The 17758-nt window shown below is 47.8% G+C and overlaps 1 protein-coding gene across 1 annotated transcript in view; it reads right to left on the bottom strand.

Moving 5' to 3' along the window:
• Positions 1 to 4712: 4712 nt before the first annotated feature.
• The window catches only part of Wwc1 (WW and C2 domain containing 1), a 151199-nt gene continuing 138153 nt past the window's right edge, over positions 4713 to 17758 (bottom strand). Inside the window, 5 exon segments of the mRNA NM_001427362.1 lie at positions 4713 to 5543; positions 6658 to 6779; positions 7686 to 7919; positions 9073 to 9165; positions 16641 to 16805. Coding sequence (NP_001414291.1) covers positions 5477 to 5543; positions 6658 to 6779; positions 7686 to 7919; positions 9073 to 9165; positions 16641 to 16805 — 681 coding nt within the window. The 3' untranslated portion in view covers positions 4713 to 5476.

Genomic DNA, 17758 nt, shown 5'->3' on the forward strand with positions numbered 1-17758 from the left:
GCAGGACTAGCTGATGTTGGGGTCAGGAAAGATGCATCTCAGGCCAAAGCTACCCTGTGTTTGGACCCTCTGTCTCTCAAGGCGCAGGCATAGGCACAGAACCCATAAACCCATCCCTCTGTTTCGTTTTGATGTTTCGAGACGGGATTGCCCTGTGTAGCCTTGGCTGTCCTGGAACTCAGTAAGTAGCTCAGAGTGGCCTCGAACTTGCCTATGCCTCTTGAGCGCTGGGATTAAAGGCATGCACCACCATTGCCTGGCAACCCATCCCTCTGTTGAACAATGTATGATGACCGAAAAGGAAAATATCCTCAAACTTCTGGAGACTGTCTGAAAGGGGGAAGACAAAACAGCTTTCGTTTTCTGATCTTTGTCCTTCCACCTCCCAAGGGCTACGATAACATGGATTTACCACCAAGATGGATTTAGTTCACCTTAAAATTTACTTATCTTCATCCTTAACATTAATATCAATGAATCTATGGGCTTAGTGTGCGGGTTATAAATGCCACATATTGGGGCTGGGGATTTAGCTCAGTGGTAGAGCACTTACCTAGGAAGCGCAAAGCCCTGGGTTCGGTCCCCAGCTCAAAAAAAAAAAAAAAAAAAACAAAACAAAACAAAAAAATAAATGACACATATTAAATAAATATATTATAGGACTTGAGAGAGGTGGTTCAGTGGTTGAGAGCACTGGCTGTTTCCCCAGAAGTCCTAGTTTGATTCCCAGCCTCCACATGGCAGCTCACAATCACCTAGAAACATGCAGTTCCATGGGATCTGATGCTCTTTTCTGATGGGTGAGCATACATGCAGACAGAACACCCACATACATAAATACATAAATTTAAAAAAAACAATAATTATTATAAGTAATAAAGAATGTAGCCGGGGTTGGGGATTTAGCTCAGTGGTAGAGCGCTTGCCTAGGAAGCGCAAGGCCCTGGGTTCGGTCCCCAGCTCCGAAAAAAAGAAAAGAAAAAAAAAAGAATGTAGCCATAACTACCTGTGTTTTCTTTTTTGCTAGGGAGAGCAGGCTGGCCTAGAACTTAGGCTTTTCCTGCTTTCCAGAATTACATCTGTCACCTCTCTGGGCTTATAGTTTTCTACACTGTCACCAGCGGTACATATACCCCGCTTTAGAGAGATGCTGCATTAAGGCACTTGGTTATCACCACAGCCCATATAAAAACGTTAACCAAAAACAACCACACACACCAAACTGTGACTGCTGTGAATTCAGTCCAGCCTGGGTTAGTGAGTTTTAGGGCATCTTTCATCCTTGGCTGTAGAGTAAGGATCTGTCTCAGGGTAAGCAAGTAAGCAAGCAAAGAAAGGAAGAAAGAAAAAGAAGTCACAAGTCACTGAGAAACGTCTGTGTCCCCATGGCATAGAGGGGCTTTGGCTTTCCTTTGGTCAGTCAGTCAGTAATTGAGTATTTGTCTTGTGTTACTGAATACTTCGTCGGGGGCTGAAATGGTGAACAAGGTGTGTCACAATATGAAGAACAATATGAAGACTAGGTGATCAGATACATATCGTTGGCAAGAAGTACCATAAATGTCAAGCCTATGACCTGATATTTCCAATTAGCTTCATTTACCCACTATCCTATGGTAGGCAGAAATTGATGACTGTCCTTACCATATTGCCAGCAATACATTTAGTTAGTAAAGTACTCTGGGAATAGCTGTACTAATGGTATGGGCCAGAGATATGAAAGTGAGTTATTCCAGAAGCATCTAGAAGATAACAAGTAGAATGTAAACTTCCCTGCTGTGGCTTAACCTTCTATAACAGTAGAGGGGTGGATCTCAGCATTGTGGTTCTACAAGAGTAGAGAATGGATCTCAGCCCTGCCGTGGATCTCCAACAGCAGAGAATGGAGCTCGGTAATTTGGTCTACAGTAGTAAACACTAGATAAACAACGCAGGACTTTAGTTGCCAATGTCTTGTCTCTGTCTGTTGCCTTTCAAGCACTGGGGTTGGCGAGCGTGTGGGAAGTAAATGGCCTGGGTCTGGAGCTCTGATGGTACATTTAAAACTGCATGCCGTGATTTATCCACAGACACAGGCATAGTCGTAAGAAAGGATGGGCAAAGGGAGAATTGGACAGAGTTCATCTTCACTTTATCTCATCTTCTGAGACTGACTCATTCTGTAGCCCTGGCTGGTCTGGAACTCACTTATATAACCCACGCTGGCCTTGGACTTGCAACCTTGTAAGTACTGGGATTATAGCCATGCTCAGCTTGGGTCGTGTTTATACGAGCAGTGACCTGGATGTGGCAGAAGAGACATTGAAATTCTAGCGCTGGGGGGCAGAAGCAGGAGCAGCAGCAACTCAAGATCATCCTTGCTAGATAGGGTAGCTCGTGCTTGAAATCCCAGAACTTGAGAAGCAGAGACGAGAGAAACAGGAGTTCAGGGTCAGCCTTGACTACATAGTGAATTAAAAGGTAGTCTGCTACATGCCAATGGGTCTTTAATTCTCTTCTTCCAGTGTTGGGATTGAACTCAGGGCTTTGTGATTGTTAAGCACACATTCTACTATTGAGCCACACCCCCAACCCCAAGACTTGGCCTCTTTATTTCTGTTTCTATTTCTTCTCTCCTCCTCTTCCTCCTCTTCTTCTTCCTCCTCCTCCTTCTCCTTTTCTTCCTCCTCCTCCCTCTCCCCCATCCCTTTCTCCCTGTCTTTCTCTCTCTCTTGAGACAAGGTTTCACTATGCTACCCCTGTCCTGGAACTCGCCATGTAGAGCAGGTTGGCCCCGAACTCAGAGATCTGTCTGCCTCTGCTTCCTGAATACTGGGATTAAAAGCATGTGCCTAGCGGAGAGACCTTTTCTTTATAAACAAAACAAGACCTAGAAAAATGGCTCTGCTGTTAAGAGCCCTTGCTACTTTTCCAGATGACTAGAGTTCCGGGCACTCGTGTGAGATGGCCCCTGACCACCTATAACTCCAGGGGATACAACTCTGCTGGCCTTCATGGGCATCTATGGATACACATATAAATAAAAGAAATCTTTAAAAACAAACAAGGCCACCCTAGACGGCAAAGTGAGTTTGAGACCAAGCTGGGGTCAATATAAAATAAAATGCACGTTGAGGTGATGGAGAGATGGCTCAGAGGTTATGAGCACTGACCTCTATTTCAGAGGACCTGGGTTCAATTCCCTGCACCCACATGGTGGCTAACAACTGACTGTAACTCCAATTCCAAGGGGATCCAACAGCCTCTTCTGGTCTCTATAGGCATTGCACCCACATGCAGGGGTGCACAGACATCTCTCCAGTCTGTTTTTAAGGTTTTCATACTGCTGAGACGGTCTCTAAGTCTTGCGTCCACTTGCAGGTGCTGGGATCACAGACATACATACACACCTATCCACATAAAATAGAAGTGAATATATTTCTTTTTTAAAATGAAGTTCCCCATTCTTTTTTTTTAAAACCCTTTATTTATTATATATAAGTACACTGTAGCTGTCTTCAGACACACCAGGAGACGGCATCTGATCTCATTACAGGTAGTTGTGAGCCACCATGTGGTTGCCAGGATTTGAACTCAGGACCTCTGGAAGAGCAGTCAGTGCTCTGAACCACTGAGCCAACTCTCCAGCCTGTGAATATATTTCTATCTATCCCGATCCATCCATCCATCTTAAAAACGTGCACCAAAGTCATGCGGATAATTCCAGAAAGCCTGAGTGAAGACAAATTCTTTTGAGATTGAGGCCAGCCTGGGCTACATAGTGAGATCCTGTCTCAGAATAATAAAACTGGGAATCATGGATGATCATAATAGTACTTTCTGTATGGTATATTGTAAAGATAAACGAGCTAAAAATTAACTTTCAGCATCTGGGTCTGTGGTGATGGGAAAGATGTGGTTCTCTGGCTACTATGTAGTCTTTGAATTTGGTAGGGTTAGGCACTGTCTTTTAAAATAATAAAACGAGGCTTAAGCTTTTTATCAGTTTTTTTTTTTTTTTGGTTCTTTTTTTCAGAGCTGGGGACCGAACCCAGGGCCTTGCGCTTCCTAGGTAAGCGCTCTGTTTTAATTACGTGCATTTGTGTATGTGGGTATGAGCACATGAGCATGACTATAGGTTACAGGTGGTTGTGAGTAGACTGGTGTGGGTGCTGGGCACCAGCCGTTCATCCTCCAGAAGAGTAGTAAGCATTCTGCTGAGACATCTCTCATGTCCCTTTAATCATTTATTTATGTGCATGGGAATTGTGTGTGCATGCGTGTCTGTGTACCACGTGCATACTTGGTATGCACAGAGGCCAGAAAGGGGGGGGGGGTCTCAGATCCCTGGGACTGGAATTACATAGAGCTGCGAGCCACTGTGTGGCTGCTTGGAATCGAATACTGGAAGAGCAGTCAGTGCCTTTAGCCCCTGAGCCATCTCTCCAGGCTCAGTTTTTAAGGACAGGATTTCATACAGCTGAGAAGGTCTCGAACCCCTAAAGGTGGACACCTTCCAGGTTCTGGGATGACAGACATACGCCATCAGGCATTAGGTTCCAAAAGAACCGAGTAGTCACATTAACCTAATGGACAAATAACTGTAACGTGCAAAATAAAAGAAAATCAGAAAAAAAAAAAAAAACCCAAAACAACAGTTTCCAGGATTGGGAGATGAGTGAAATCAAGGAAATAAAAGTGAAGGCTTCGAGGGAGACAAATGGACAAGAAGCTCTTTCTTAAAAGGCCACTTTATTGATAGCGAGAGATCCAAATGCAGTTCTCTGCGGCCCTCCCCTCACTCCCGCAGCAGCGTCACTGGGTATCTGAGATGGGCGTGGCCTGCCGCCTGTCTGGGCTGGCCTTGCCCAGCCAGCTTCATGCTGCCTGCTTCAGGTCAGGTGGCCACACGAAGACACATCGAAGCTCACAAAGATCCGAGGACAGTCTGCAACAACCCCACGATTTCTGTACATCCTCCTCTTTGTATTATTGTACAAAATAATGTTAACTAGGACAGGTTAGCTGTGCCGTGCCACCTGCGGGACCTCCTCGGAGGATTATCGCCCTTCAAATGCGACTTCTTTTTTTTTTTTTTATTGCAGGGAAACCTCTAAAAGTTGTTGCTGTACAAAAAGAAAACTCTAGACAATTTTAAGACTAGCAGCCGCTTAACGCTGCTTTAGTTCATTTAAATTCTTTCCCAAAAATACATTCCTAAATATACAAACTATACAATCTTGTCATTTTAATGCTGGTTTTTTTGTTTGTTTGTTTGTTTGTTTTTGTTGTTGTTGTTATGGTTGCTTTGTCATTTTTTTTTTAAATAATATCAAGAAAACCTGAACTAAAAAAAAAAATCTGTTTGTCTTCAAACCAACGAGAGCGCTCGGGGACCTGTGACTCGGTACCTTCACATAATGCCTCATAAATAACTTTAGTCACAGTCAGCCGTCACAGCATGGTCCGTGCAAGAAAGGAAATACTTTTCTGGTGGTTAGACGTCATCGGCAGAGAGAGCTGGGATGTTCATCCGAGGCCGGGTGAAAAATGCCATTTTCTCCCTGTGATGGAAAACAGGTGTTTCAACCTCACTTGTGGTGTGTGTGTGTGATATATATATATATCTATATATCTATATCTATATGATATATGATATATATATGTATATATATATATATATATATATATATATATGATAAATCTTTCTGTTCTGGGTCAGGGCATTATGCATGCCAAGCACACAGTCTGCCACTGAGCTACACCCAATCCATTTGCTATATACTGTAGGATACTTAGTGACAGCCCTGGCCACTATTAAATGCTGTTAGCATGCCTGAAGTCTGGCTGTGAAATCTGAAATCTGTGGACGCTGAGCATGGTGGTACACGCCTCTAGTCCCAGCATCTTGAGAGGCTGATGGATAAATCATGGGTCCGTGATTTTGAGGTCTTAACCATCTTTAAAAACAAACAACAAACCACACATTGTCAGATAGCCTTTGCAGCAAGCGACACAGGAGACAAAATCATGCCTGACCCATTAGCATGATCAAGTACCTTTTGCTCAATGCAGGAAACACATATACACATATATGTATATAATTGTGTGTGTGTGTGTGTGTGTGTGTGTGTGTGTGTGTGTGTGTACATGAACATTGGTTTATTTTTGGTTTTCCTGTGTGTTTGAGGCAGGGAACAAAGGTTGGTCTTGAACTCACAGTGGATGGAGGATGAATCTAAATCCCTTTGTGTTGGAAGCCCCGCACCAAGTGACATGTGTAGGCCCAGCAAGGCAAGCACAGAGCTGTGATTCTATGAGGCAGGCAAGCAAGCAGAGCCAGGAAATTCCCCTTTTAGCACCCCACTCCCCTTTTAGCACCAGCCAGGCCCCTGCAATCACCAGTACTGGGAAGTCTGAGAGGAAAGGCTGAAGCAGGTGGCTCATTCATTAAACAAGAGGGTCTCACGAATTGGGCTGAGCTGCACCGTAACAGAGCACCATGATGCTCCCAGCGCTATGGGAGCATGGCGGAGGGTGAGCATCTGTTCCCGTGTAGGTTACAGCAGTGCTAGCCACAGGGGCAGTCAGTGCCCAGGAGCAGGGTGAGCAAAGGCGATGAGGACCAGGTGGGCCAGCGGGGTAGCGGAAGGTGTCAGACTGGGATCATCCACTCACCTGAAAGACTGCACTTCCGGGGGCTCCTTACAGCTCTGGCCTCGGAGCCTGTGCACGTCCTTGGCAGCTGCCCTCATCATCTTGTCGGCCTGCAACTCGCTCTTGTGCTCCCCGCGATCCACCTGTGAGGCAAAGCAAACGAGGGCGTGGCGTGGCTCGGTGTCAGCAATGCAGAGTCTGTACCTAGGGTCTGCCTTGTGTAGAAGGATAATGGGCTATGCTCAAATCATCTCCCCGAGGACTGAGTATTGAGGCAGGGACTGGAAGCCCGGATGTGTGTCTGAAGGGAATGTGATGGGAGACACCTAGTGAAGTCTGCTTCTTACCTGCTCCTCAGGTGTCGGGGAGGGGAGATTTTACAGTCGTTTTAATTTTACAGACCAAGAAAATGACTCCATTTTTTGGTTTTTCTTTTGATTTTTTTATTAATTTTTTTTCTACCTTAAAATTTTATTTATTTATTTTATTAAATTTTTTTTAAAAATGCATTTAGTTTTATGTATATGAGCACTCTATCTGCATGTATCCCTGCAGGCCAGAGGAGGGCATCAGATCCCATTACAGATGGTTGTGAGCCACCATGTGGTTGCTGGGAATTGAACTCAGGACCTCTGGAAGAGCAGTCAGTGCTCTTAACTGCTGAGCCATCTCTCCAGCCCCCTTCATTTGTTGAACCGTTTTGTTTTGGTTGTGGTTTTTGTTTCTTGCTTGTTTGTATCTGAGACAGGGTTTCACTCGAGCTTAGTCACCTAGACTAGAATTCAGTATATGGTTTAGGCGGTATTGAACTCCTGGTAATTCTCCTGCTTCAGCCTTCTGTTACGAGCATGGCCCACCTGGATAAGGTGGCTTGCTGTATCTGATGAAGGATTCATGGTGAGTGGGGCTCAATCGTAAGCACTTACATTAAAAAAACATCCACAGAAACACTGGTAGAGCGAACCCAAGGGCCTCCCATGTCCCAACCCCTCAGGAGGCCGACAGTGGGATCACAGGACTACTGAAAGTCAGCCAGCATCGGCACTTACCCTCTTCTCCAGCATCCTCAGTAGGAGGCGGAAGCGCTCATCTTCACGCAGCCATTGTGGCAGCTCCTTCTCCCCGTGGTTCTTGGCTTGCTCCAAATGCTCCTTCAGTTCCTTCAGCACTGAGATCTCCTGAGTCAGCTGGCTGTGCCAGGTCCTCGTGGCCTGCAGGTCTAGTTCTAGGTCCAGCGAGGTGCGGATCAGGCGCTCTGTGCGCAGCGACTTGACGGACGAAGGCTGCGGGGAAAGGAGATGACGCCCGTGCTCACCAGAGGCTTTAGCCCAGAAATCCCACAGATCCGAGTCCCCCCGAACCCCAACGCCAGCCTTCCTTTATGTGCAGGTGCCCTCCCCTTACAGAAAACACTCTCACGGTCACACAGCACGTGTCCCGTGCACAAGGGACCCTGTTGTCCTGCCGCTCCAGTTCCCCTCTTTTACAACAGCCCTCGGAAGGCTCAACTGTTAGCATCCACACAGCCTGGGTTCTAGGTTAGAGTGGGTGAGGCGCAGGGAAGAGCTGGGATTCCTGCGCAGCGCTTACTGCATTTGCAGTGATTCTGGGAACGCGGCCAGAATGCTACCCTGCCCTCGGGTTCTGTCTCAGTGCACATCATACTGGGCATCTTCTTGATCGTGTGCCTCCAGGAGCCAGACTCCGCTCAAGAATTTGGCTGAGACAGGTTGGGAATTTAGCTCAGTGGTAGAGCGCTTGCCTAGCAAGCGCAAGGCCCTGGGTTCAGTCGCCAGCTCCGAGGGAAAAAAAAAAAAAAAAAAAAAAAAAAAGAATTTGGCTGAGACATACCACAGCTTCCACGGCATGATGTTTCTTGTTGTTGATTTTTTTTTTTTTACATTTTTACAATTAAATTTTTTTTTCTTTTGGGGGAAGGCTGATATGGAAGGACTAGAAAATGAGTGGTATTGGGGTGCACGATGTGAACTTTACAAAGAATCAATAAAAATGTAAAGAGTGGGGACAGTGGTGGCACATGCCTTTAACCCCAGCACTTGGGAGACATAGGCAGGGGATCTCTATAAATTCGAGGCCAGTCTCATCTATAGGAGAATTCCAAGACAGCCAGGGCAACATATTTCATAAAGAGGGAGGAGGAGGAGGAGAAGGAGGAGAAGGAAGAGGAGGAGGGGTAGGGGGAGGAGGGGAAGGGGGAGGAGGAGGAGGAGGGGGAGGAGGGGGAGGGGAGGGGGGAGGGGAGGAGGAAGAGGAGGTTGTTCAGCCATGTGTCAGGAGAAGTGTTGTGAGAAGGGGCAAGAGACCTGCTGGAATTATTTCCGTTTTTGGACCAATCCATCCCTGAAGGCAGCCTCACAGCCCGTGGACTTGCCAAGAAGAGCAAGGGGCACGGAAAGAGCTTCAAGTGCCGCTTACCCGCTTCATCCTGACGCTGCGCCGCTCCAGGGAGTTTCGAACAAAGGGTGGCTTCTTGGACAGCGTGGAGCTGTCGCTGTCGCTTCGATTCAGCTGCAGGAGAGAAGGCAGAGGAAGTCAGGCATGGGAAGGGTGTGTTCTGGAACCATGCCCCGCCCCCTCCCAAAACGGTTCAGCGGGAACAGGACGAGGAGATCGCCTCCCCAAATTCCACCCAGACACGGAGCTTCTCATTCCAGGCTTCACTCTGGACTTCCCGTCCCCCGTAGGTGTGGCGAGCGCCATTGCCTCCACATGACCCTGAATTAGATGGGATGGACACCGTGCTGCATCCTCATGGCACTGTGTGAGGACAGTCACCATGTTATGTACAGGGCCTAGAAGCTCACGAGTCATAGAGCCCACCCAAAGCCATTGAAGAGCTGCTCCGCAGGGTGCAACAAGGCGGCATCACTGTAAGACGTACTGTCCCTTTGTCCTACCACGCAGAGCTGCTTACATCTACTTGTCCCTGTCATCTAGAGAGCCCACCGGTAGTGACCTAAAAAGAACCACTTTGGAGACAGATACATGGGCCAGAGATAGAGCTCAGTGTACAGCATGAGCTGAGCACACGTCGGGTCTTCAGTGCTGCAAGCAAAGAGATGCATGGGGTGGGGGAAAAGAGGGTGCCCCAAGGCAGAGGAGACACACCCATGTAGAGAAAGACTCTGCAAAAGTTGGGCTCAGCCATCTTCCCCACTCAAATTCCTCCATCGTCCATTTTCCATGCTTCCCCAGAGGCCCCCACTCTCCTGAGGACAGGGTGATTTCTTGGTTGGGTCTTGTTTCCTAAAGGGGAGGGGTAAATGTGCGCTGTGCTACTGCATCTGACTGGCAGCTGGCGGGTCACCGCTGTGGGTCTCTACTGAGAAGCTAGTGGTGTCATTATTTTCGGGGATAGTTATCATTATTAAAGATAAAAGTCCCATGCCAGGCAGAGTCTAAAGCAAACCAGACACAGGGCGATCGTGGTGAGCACGCGGGCGGAGCCCCTAACTCCACGCTCGGTGACTTAGTTGTAGCTTCATTCAGACAAACGTTCCCGAGAGACAAAGGTGGCTTCACAGTTCCCAAGCCGAGATCACCAACTGGAGACTCCATGCTAACCCAGACCCAAACTGTGCACAGCACTGTGGAATTCATGGACAGACTCGTACTGGTTGCGTGAGGGACCTGAAGACAGCCTCACACTTAAGTGTTTCAATTAGAGGTGGCTATTATTAATCTACTTACTTATTTAATGTATATGAGTACACTGTAGCTGTCTTCATGCACACCAGAAGAGGTTTACCCATTGCAGATGGTTGTGAGCCACCATGTGGTTGCTGGGGACTGAACTCAGGACCTCTGTAAGAGCAGTCCGTGCTCTTAACCACTGAGCCATCTCTCCAGCCCTGGCTTTTTTTTTTTTTAATTTTAAAAATTTATTTATTTGTTTTTTCGGAGCTGGGGACCGAACCCCAGGGCCTTGCGTTTACTAGGCAAGCGCTCTACCACTGAGCTAAATCCCCAACCCCCAGCCCTGGCTGTTAATTTGTGTGTCATACTTCCTCAATAAAAGTTATCAGGGAAGTTGATCCTTAAGACCCAGAGGTTTATATATTAAAGATCAAAGTTATTAGACAACAGGGAAGACCACATTCATTCTTTTTTTTTTTTCCTTTTCTTTTTTCGGAGCTGGGGACCGAACCCAGGGCCCTTGCGCTTGCTAGGCAAGCGCTCTACCGCTGAGCTAAATCCCCAACCCCCACATTCATTCTTGAACTTCACGTTTTTGTTCGTTCTAGTTTTTGGAGACGAGGTCTCATGGAGCCCAGGTTGGCCCTGGACCAGCTATGAGTTGAAGCCAGTCCTGACTCTCCCAGCTCCACCTCCTAAATGCTGGAATCACACAGCTATCCCATCGTGCAAGTTTTTAAAGTCACTTCCTCTTATTTCCAGAGATTCTAATAGGTTTAATCTCAAACACGATAGCGAATCATTGCCTTTTCACCTGCTTCTATCTCACAAAGCAGGGAAAGAGGAGGCAGAGAATTACAGTAATTTCACGTCACAGGGAGCATCAGACTCGTGGTTGCAGGCCAGTAGCTCCTGCTTGTCGGAAGGCCGAGGCAGAAGGATTACAAAGTCAGAATCTGCCTGAGCTCTAGAGTAAATGCAAGGCTGGCGTGGGTGACAGAATGAAAGTCTGTCTCAAAATAGAAAGTAAAAGAGACTGTGGCTATACCTGGGTGCTGGAGGACAAGGCCCTGGGTTTAATTCCTGTGTGTTATAAGATAACAGTAGTTAATAAATAAATAAGGTCCCGGGAGAGAAAGTCAGAGGACTGTGTGCACTTGGTCAAAGCCAAGGACAAGTGACGAAGTGCTGCTGAAAACATACAGGTGTGGTGGACTGCTGCAGGAAACAGAATTCGCTGTACCTGTCCTGGACACAGAAATCCAAGGCAGGGTGACTAAGTAAGTGTCATGAAGCTAGCAGGAGCGATGATCAGGCCACGGGAAACCTTGGAGGAGGTGAGGATGAATGGCAGCAAGTGGCAAGCTCCAGAGTTAGCCACTAGCTCTCTGCCCTAAAGTCAAGTAGGCGGGCTCCTGGAGCCTCAGTTTTCCCATCTACAAAATGGGTACAAATGCAACTGGCCTTTTAGTGTAGTTTGTAAGATTAATAATAAGAAAACATTTTGGGGCTGTGGAGACGGCGTAGTGGATAATAGAATTTGCTGCCCAACACTCATGTCAAAAGGCAGGAGTGGCCACAGAATTCCTGGGGTAGAGACAGGAGGATCACTGCCAGCTTAACTCTAGGTTTAGTCAGAGATGGTGTCTCAAGGAAATAAGGCAAGAGTGATAGAACAGGGCACTGGATGTCCTATTCTGGCCTTCGTGTGCATGCATGAAAGCATGTATATATTCTATGCAAACACACGTACCAGTATGCACACATCCCAACCATACATATAAACACACACTCAGGGGCACATTACATCCCAACCATACAATATATACATATAGATACACTGAAAAATAAAAATAAAGAAAATTAAAAAAAACTTATTTTTTTTGGTTGGTTTAAAGTGCAACTCCAGCCCAGGACAGAAAAGTGCATTTTGTGATTCTCAGTCAGAAACGAGGCTGGTCTCTCGGTAGAGAAGCTGACGGCCTCCGTCTTGTTTCCAAGATCCTTACAGATCAGTTAGGCCGGTACTAGCCTGTCGGTTGCCTGCAGTTGCCCTGGGCTTTGAATCTCAACTCAGCAGAGTTTGCCAGCGCTGAGCCTTTCCCATTTAGGCGGGCTAGTTGCTTGTGTTGCATGACTGCACCACGCCTGCCAGCATCTCAGGGGGACGCTCCCATGGCAAGTGGAGAAAACAGCAGTCCAGTTGGAGTTTGTGTGGCCCGTGGTGGCAGGAGACTGACAGAGGCATCGGGATGGAGTGCCCAGTCCTAGGTGCCATCAGACACTTGAAGCCACAGTCAGCACCATCTTCCCAATTTACATGGTTCTACCATACACGCATAACAATTAAGCTTTGATTCATAAAAACACAGAGGTTGGAAATAACTTCCTACAGATCTCAGTAACTTCAGCATATAAAGAAAAGAAAGAGTTTTTCTTTCCTCAAGTCAGAATGTTTGCCTTTTCCTAAGGGAAGTCTGGACGGCTGTGGCCTCAATGGCAGACCCCACTGCTCTTGTCTTTTGGGTCATTATGAACGTAAGTACTGGGAAACCACGGCACTGATAACAGATGGCTAATGGTGCTGGACGGACGGGTCTGTGGCTAAGAGCACCAGCTGCTCTTGCAGAGGACCTGAGTTCAGTTCCCAGCACCGACGTCAGGCAGCTCACAACTCCAATTCCACTTCGGGGAGATCCAACAGCTCCGTCTGGCTTCCACAGACACCTACACCTGGTGTCTATGCTCAGACAGACACACATTCACTGAAGGAGGAGAGTTGGCTACTGTGTAACTAATGGATGGGCGGGCTGTACAAACGAGTAACACTTCACTTCTCCAGGGCAACAACTCAGCTATCTATGCTAATCCGGATGATAAACAAGCACTAATTTCCCCTGATGTAGCCAACCACTGATTTCCCTCAGCCTGTTCTGAGGACTGGCATTCATTTATTTGATTTTTCACTGCATGCTCATGAGGTAGTTGATCTGCAAAAGCTGAGGTCTTAGCTATTACCCCAAAGGCTTCTCTGACTCCTTTGGTCACCCCCCTAACTCCAACCCTGTCTGAAGCACTGACTGGTTTTTCTCCCTACAGTTGTGAGCTGACTAAACCGTGGCACCCTTCAGTAGAATGCAGGGCCCTCAAGAGTGGTGTTCCGTGACTTCAGGATACCCCACACTTTTCCCACAGATGCCGATCGGCTGGAATGATCAGCTTGAGCCTTCACCCAGAAGAGGAGGCCTCACTTTTCACTGGGAAGGATCTTAGGGGAGGCTTTCTGGGGGAACTACGCCAATCTAATTTGCATAGTTTGAGGTGATGAAAAGAGGAAGCTTCCCATGACGTCTCATGCCTTTAGGCCTTGGAGATGGGCTCCTTGGGATAGTTCCCTCCCCTCTCAGAAACTGACAGCCAGGAGTGTGTGTGGTGCTTTCTGAATTAGAGAGTAGAAAGGAAGGCTGTTTCTACTGATTCTTACTACTCAGTGGATCTGGAAGGTTCTGGGCAGGGAAGGTAGCAAGCATCAATCACTTCAGCCCAGGACTCAGGTAAAGTATGCTTCCCTTAAGGCAGGCTGCAGATGGTTCTAGAGCCCAGGCAACCAGAATGACTGACCCCTTGGACTTGGTAGGCACCCGGACTCTGAAAGGTAAGCTGGCCCAGAAAGGGTTCACTGAATTGGATAGTCAGGAAAGAGGTGAGGACCTTATAGGGTGGCAGCTGGGGGGGGGGGGGAGGGAGAGAGAGAGAGATGGAGAGAGAGCACGAAGAGAGCATGATCGAGCTAGTGGATGGAAGGCAGAGCTCAGCTCTGGGCCAATTCATGCCATGAGAGATAATGTGGCCTGGGGTAGGGGTGGGGGTCTCACAGGGTCCCTTCCTCTACTCTTTCTATCCCTCCAATGAAGTGGAATGTAATGTCAAACACTTATTATCTCTAAATTTCTTTAAGCTGGAGATGTTAACAGTGAGATCGATTGATGAAAGGAATTGGGCTGAGGCGGAGTTCCTACCCAGCGTGGACAAGCCTAGCTAGGCTCATTCTCAGTATCTCAAAACACAAGCAAGCACTGGCTTCTACAGCCTGCGGCCAAGCTCCTGGCTAGGTCTACGGGGTCGTTAAAACCCAGGTCTACAGGGTCGTTAATACATCTGAAGGTGGCAGGATGCCCCCGAGCCATACAGCCAGAGAAGGCTCCGGAGCTCAGCAAGTGGCCATCAGGAAGAGAGGGCAGCGAGTGAACGATAAGGAAGGAAGCTCACGCTCACAGGAAGGATTTTGCTGTTGATTAACAGGCCTGGTTACCAAGCCTTTCCTTATTTTTTTTTAAACTCCCAGTACACAGGGCATTGTACAAGCCACGCTACTAGACAAGCAGTCTGCTTCATTAAGCTAAATCTCTAAGCTAGTAAGTTCTTATGTATCTTGTTGAGGGTATATGGGGTATGGGGCTGCAAGAGGTGGGAGGGTTGTAGCCCACTCTGGTCTTGCTATCCTTAAACTGAGAATCCTCCTGCCTTAGCCTATGTCCCGGGTCACAGCTTGCACCATCACAGTTAGCTGTCTTCCTTACTCTTTTTTTTTTTCTTTTTTTTTTTAACATTTTATTTATTTATTATATATTATGATTACACTGTCACTATCTTCAGACACACCAGAAGAGGGCATCAGACTCATTTCAGATGGTTGTGAGCCACCATGTGGTTGCTGGGATTTGAACTCAGGACTTTGGGAAGAGCAGTCGGTGCTCTTAACCACTGAGCCATCTCTCCAGCCCCTTCCTTACTCTTTATCTACCCCCTACCCCCTTTGCCCTCATAGAACACTTAATTTTTTTTTTTTTTTGGTTCTTTTTTTCGGAGCTGGGGACCGAACCCAGGACCTTGCGTTTCCTAGGCAAGCGCTCTGCCACTGAGCCAAATCCCCAACCCCACTTAATTTTTTTGAGGTAGGATTTTATGTAGCTCGAGGCTGGCCTTGAAATTGCTAGGTAGCCAAGGATGACTTAGAATCCCTGATCCTTCTGCCGGTTCCTCTCGGCTGCTGGTACTGCAGGCTCGTGCCCTCCCACCTCCCGCAACCTGGCATGGCCTGGAGCTCTCACAGGTGTGGGCTGTCACACTCAGCCAGGCCCTTGATTTTGGTTGTGTTTTGTGGTGTAAGGGGTGGGTCTGGTGCTTCCATGCATTCAAATGGTACATGCTGTATTCCAAGACCTGGCTGCTCAGTATACCAGCTCTCATTGTGTAAACCTTGCCCCCCAAGTTATCCACGATTGGTTAGTAAAGATGCCTACAGCCTATGGCTGGGCAGAAGAGAGGTAGGCGTGGCTGAAGGTTCCAGGGCTTGAGGTCTAAGGCAGAGACTAAGGAGGAGGAGGAGGAAGTCACAGGGGAAGAAGATGTCCTAGAACAGGTGGGTCATGGCACATGGCTGTGAGAACCGGATTGTTGGAGTAAGAGAGGCCCAGGCAGAATATGGCAAGTGCTACCTTGGGGTTGTGGATGGGAAAGTAGACAAAAGAGCATGGAGGGCTGACATCTGCCCAGGTCTAGTGCTTTGAGGCTTATTATAAATACAAAGGGCTGTGTCTTTTATTTGGGAACTGAATAATCTAAGGTGGGAATGGAAACCCCCAAATAATATTCACCACAAGAGGTGGTGGCCCACATCAAACCCTGGCTGACTTTGAACTCTCAAACTCCAAAGTCCTCCAGCCTTAGGCTTTTCATGCCTTTGTTTGTACCTTTAACATTTTAAATCATAAGCAAGGCTGCTTCTTCCTCTGGGCTCCAACGGCATATTCTTTTTTTTTTTCCTTTAAAAAGTTTATTTTTTGTCTGTCTAGTGTCTATGTGTGTACACATACGGAGCCTGGAAGACTACACAGGGTGTGGTCCTCTGCCACTCTGTGCTTTATACCTGGAGAGACAAGGTTTTTTTATTGACCCCAAAGCCTGTAACCTTGGCTAGGTTGGTTGGTAGTGAGGTCCTGGGGTCCACCTGTTTCTGTGCCCAGTGTTGGAGTTAAAGGCACACGTGACTATGTCTGGCTTTTACCCGGGTGCTAGGGGATTCGAACTCAAGCTCTCAGGCTTGCACGGCAAGTGCTCTTACCCATTAAGTCACTCGGTGCCACATGACAGCTGATTTTCTTCATCAACTGAGTGAAAAGGCCCAAGGCATGGGCCTGTGTACTCCACATGAAGGGAGCCGAAGTCCATAGAGTTAACCTACAGATACCTAAGTCACACTGTGAGAGTAACCCCTACTTGTATCCAGAGTTGGAGTAGACCCCTGGCTCCTCTGAGGGGTGGGGAAGGCACCGTCGCTTGCTTACCCGACACACATACTGGCTCTGGGGTCCAGGCGAGAAGGTCTTGGAGCGGATGATGGTATTCCCTCGAAGAAATGGCCCTGGCGAGGGGGCACCCACCCGCCGGTCTTTGGGGCGCACCACTGTGGGGGATGGGGTCACGCTGTCAGTATTGGTCTCTCTGTCCACCTGTGGAAGAAGTCAATATTTACACCAATGTCCCCTGAGTCTCAGGGCCCTCTTGGTCTACTCGGCAACTCCCAGTTCTATTATTTTGCTTATGACCACAGGCACAGATGAACTTCTTGGGCTCTCCCAAGGCTGGCCCCAGCAGCTGCACCTACTGGAGTAGCCACTCTGAGTATCACCAGAGTGCCCACTCCCTCTCTTCTACTTCTGGGAGCTGGAGGAGGCACTGTCAGCTCCTGTAAGCCATGGTGGCACTCAGGTTGTAGTGTGTGCACTTAAGTACCAGCTACACCCAAGACCTCCTAGTCCCCAGAGTCCTAGCCAGTACTCTGATAATTTTCTGGACTCATGGAGGCAAATAGCAAACCTAAATAGGACCATGATGAAGCACAGTAGTATAAGCTTATAATCCCACTACTCAGGAATCTGAGTTCAAGGACAGCCTGGGCTACACAGTGAGACCCTGTCAACACACACACACACACACACACACACACACACACACACACACACACACACACACACACAGAGAGAGAGAGAGAGAGAGAGAGAGAGAGAGAGAGAGAGAGAGAGCGCGCGCGCGCGCATCTCTATAGCAGCCACCAGCAAGAGAGGACACAAACACTGCCCAGAAACTTAGCAGGAACAGCACATGCTTGAGTGTGACCAGATCGCCCTCTGGTGGGACAATTCAGTGTAGCAGCGTCACCACCCAGTGGCCAGGCACTGAAAGCTCTGCCCCAGGGCTCTGTTCAAGATTATCATGTATGTCAGCTGCAGGCATCCTGAGGGCACTTAAAATACGGGTCTCGGCTCCTGGCCTATGAGCAAGGCTGGTGTTACCATGTACATTTTATAGATGACGAAATGGAGGGTAGGTAGGAATGAAGTTAGCTACCCAAGACTACCTAACCAGTCAGGGGCAGAGTCCGGCCCTGAACTGAGACTGCAAG

Source organism: Rattus norvegicus, chromosome 10 (genome assembly GCF_021556685.1).
Source record: "Rattus norvegicus strain SHRSP/BbbUtx chromosome 10, alternate assembly SHRSP_T2T, whole genome shotgun sequence".
Lineage (NCBI taxonomy): Eukaryota > Metazoa > Chordata > Mammalia > Rodentia > Muridae > Rattus > Rattus norvegicus.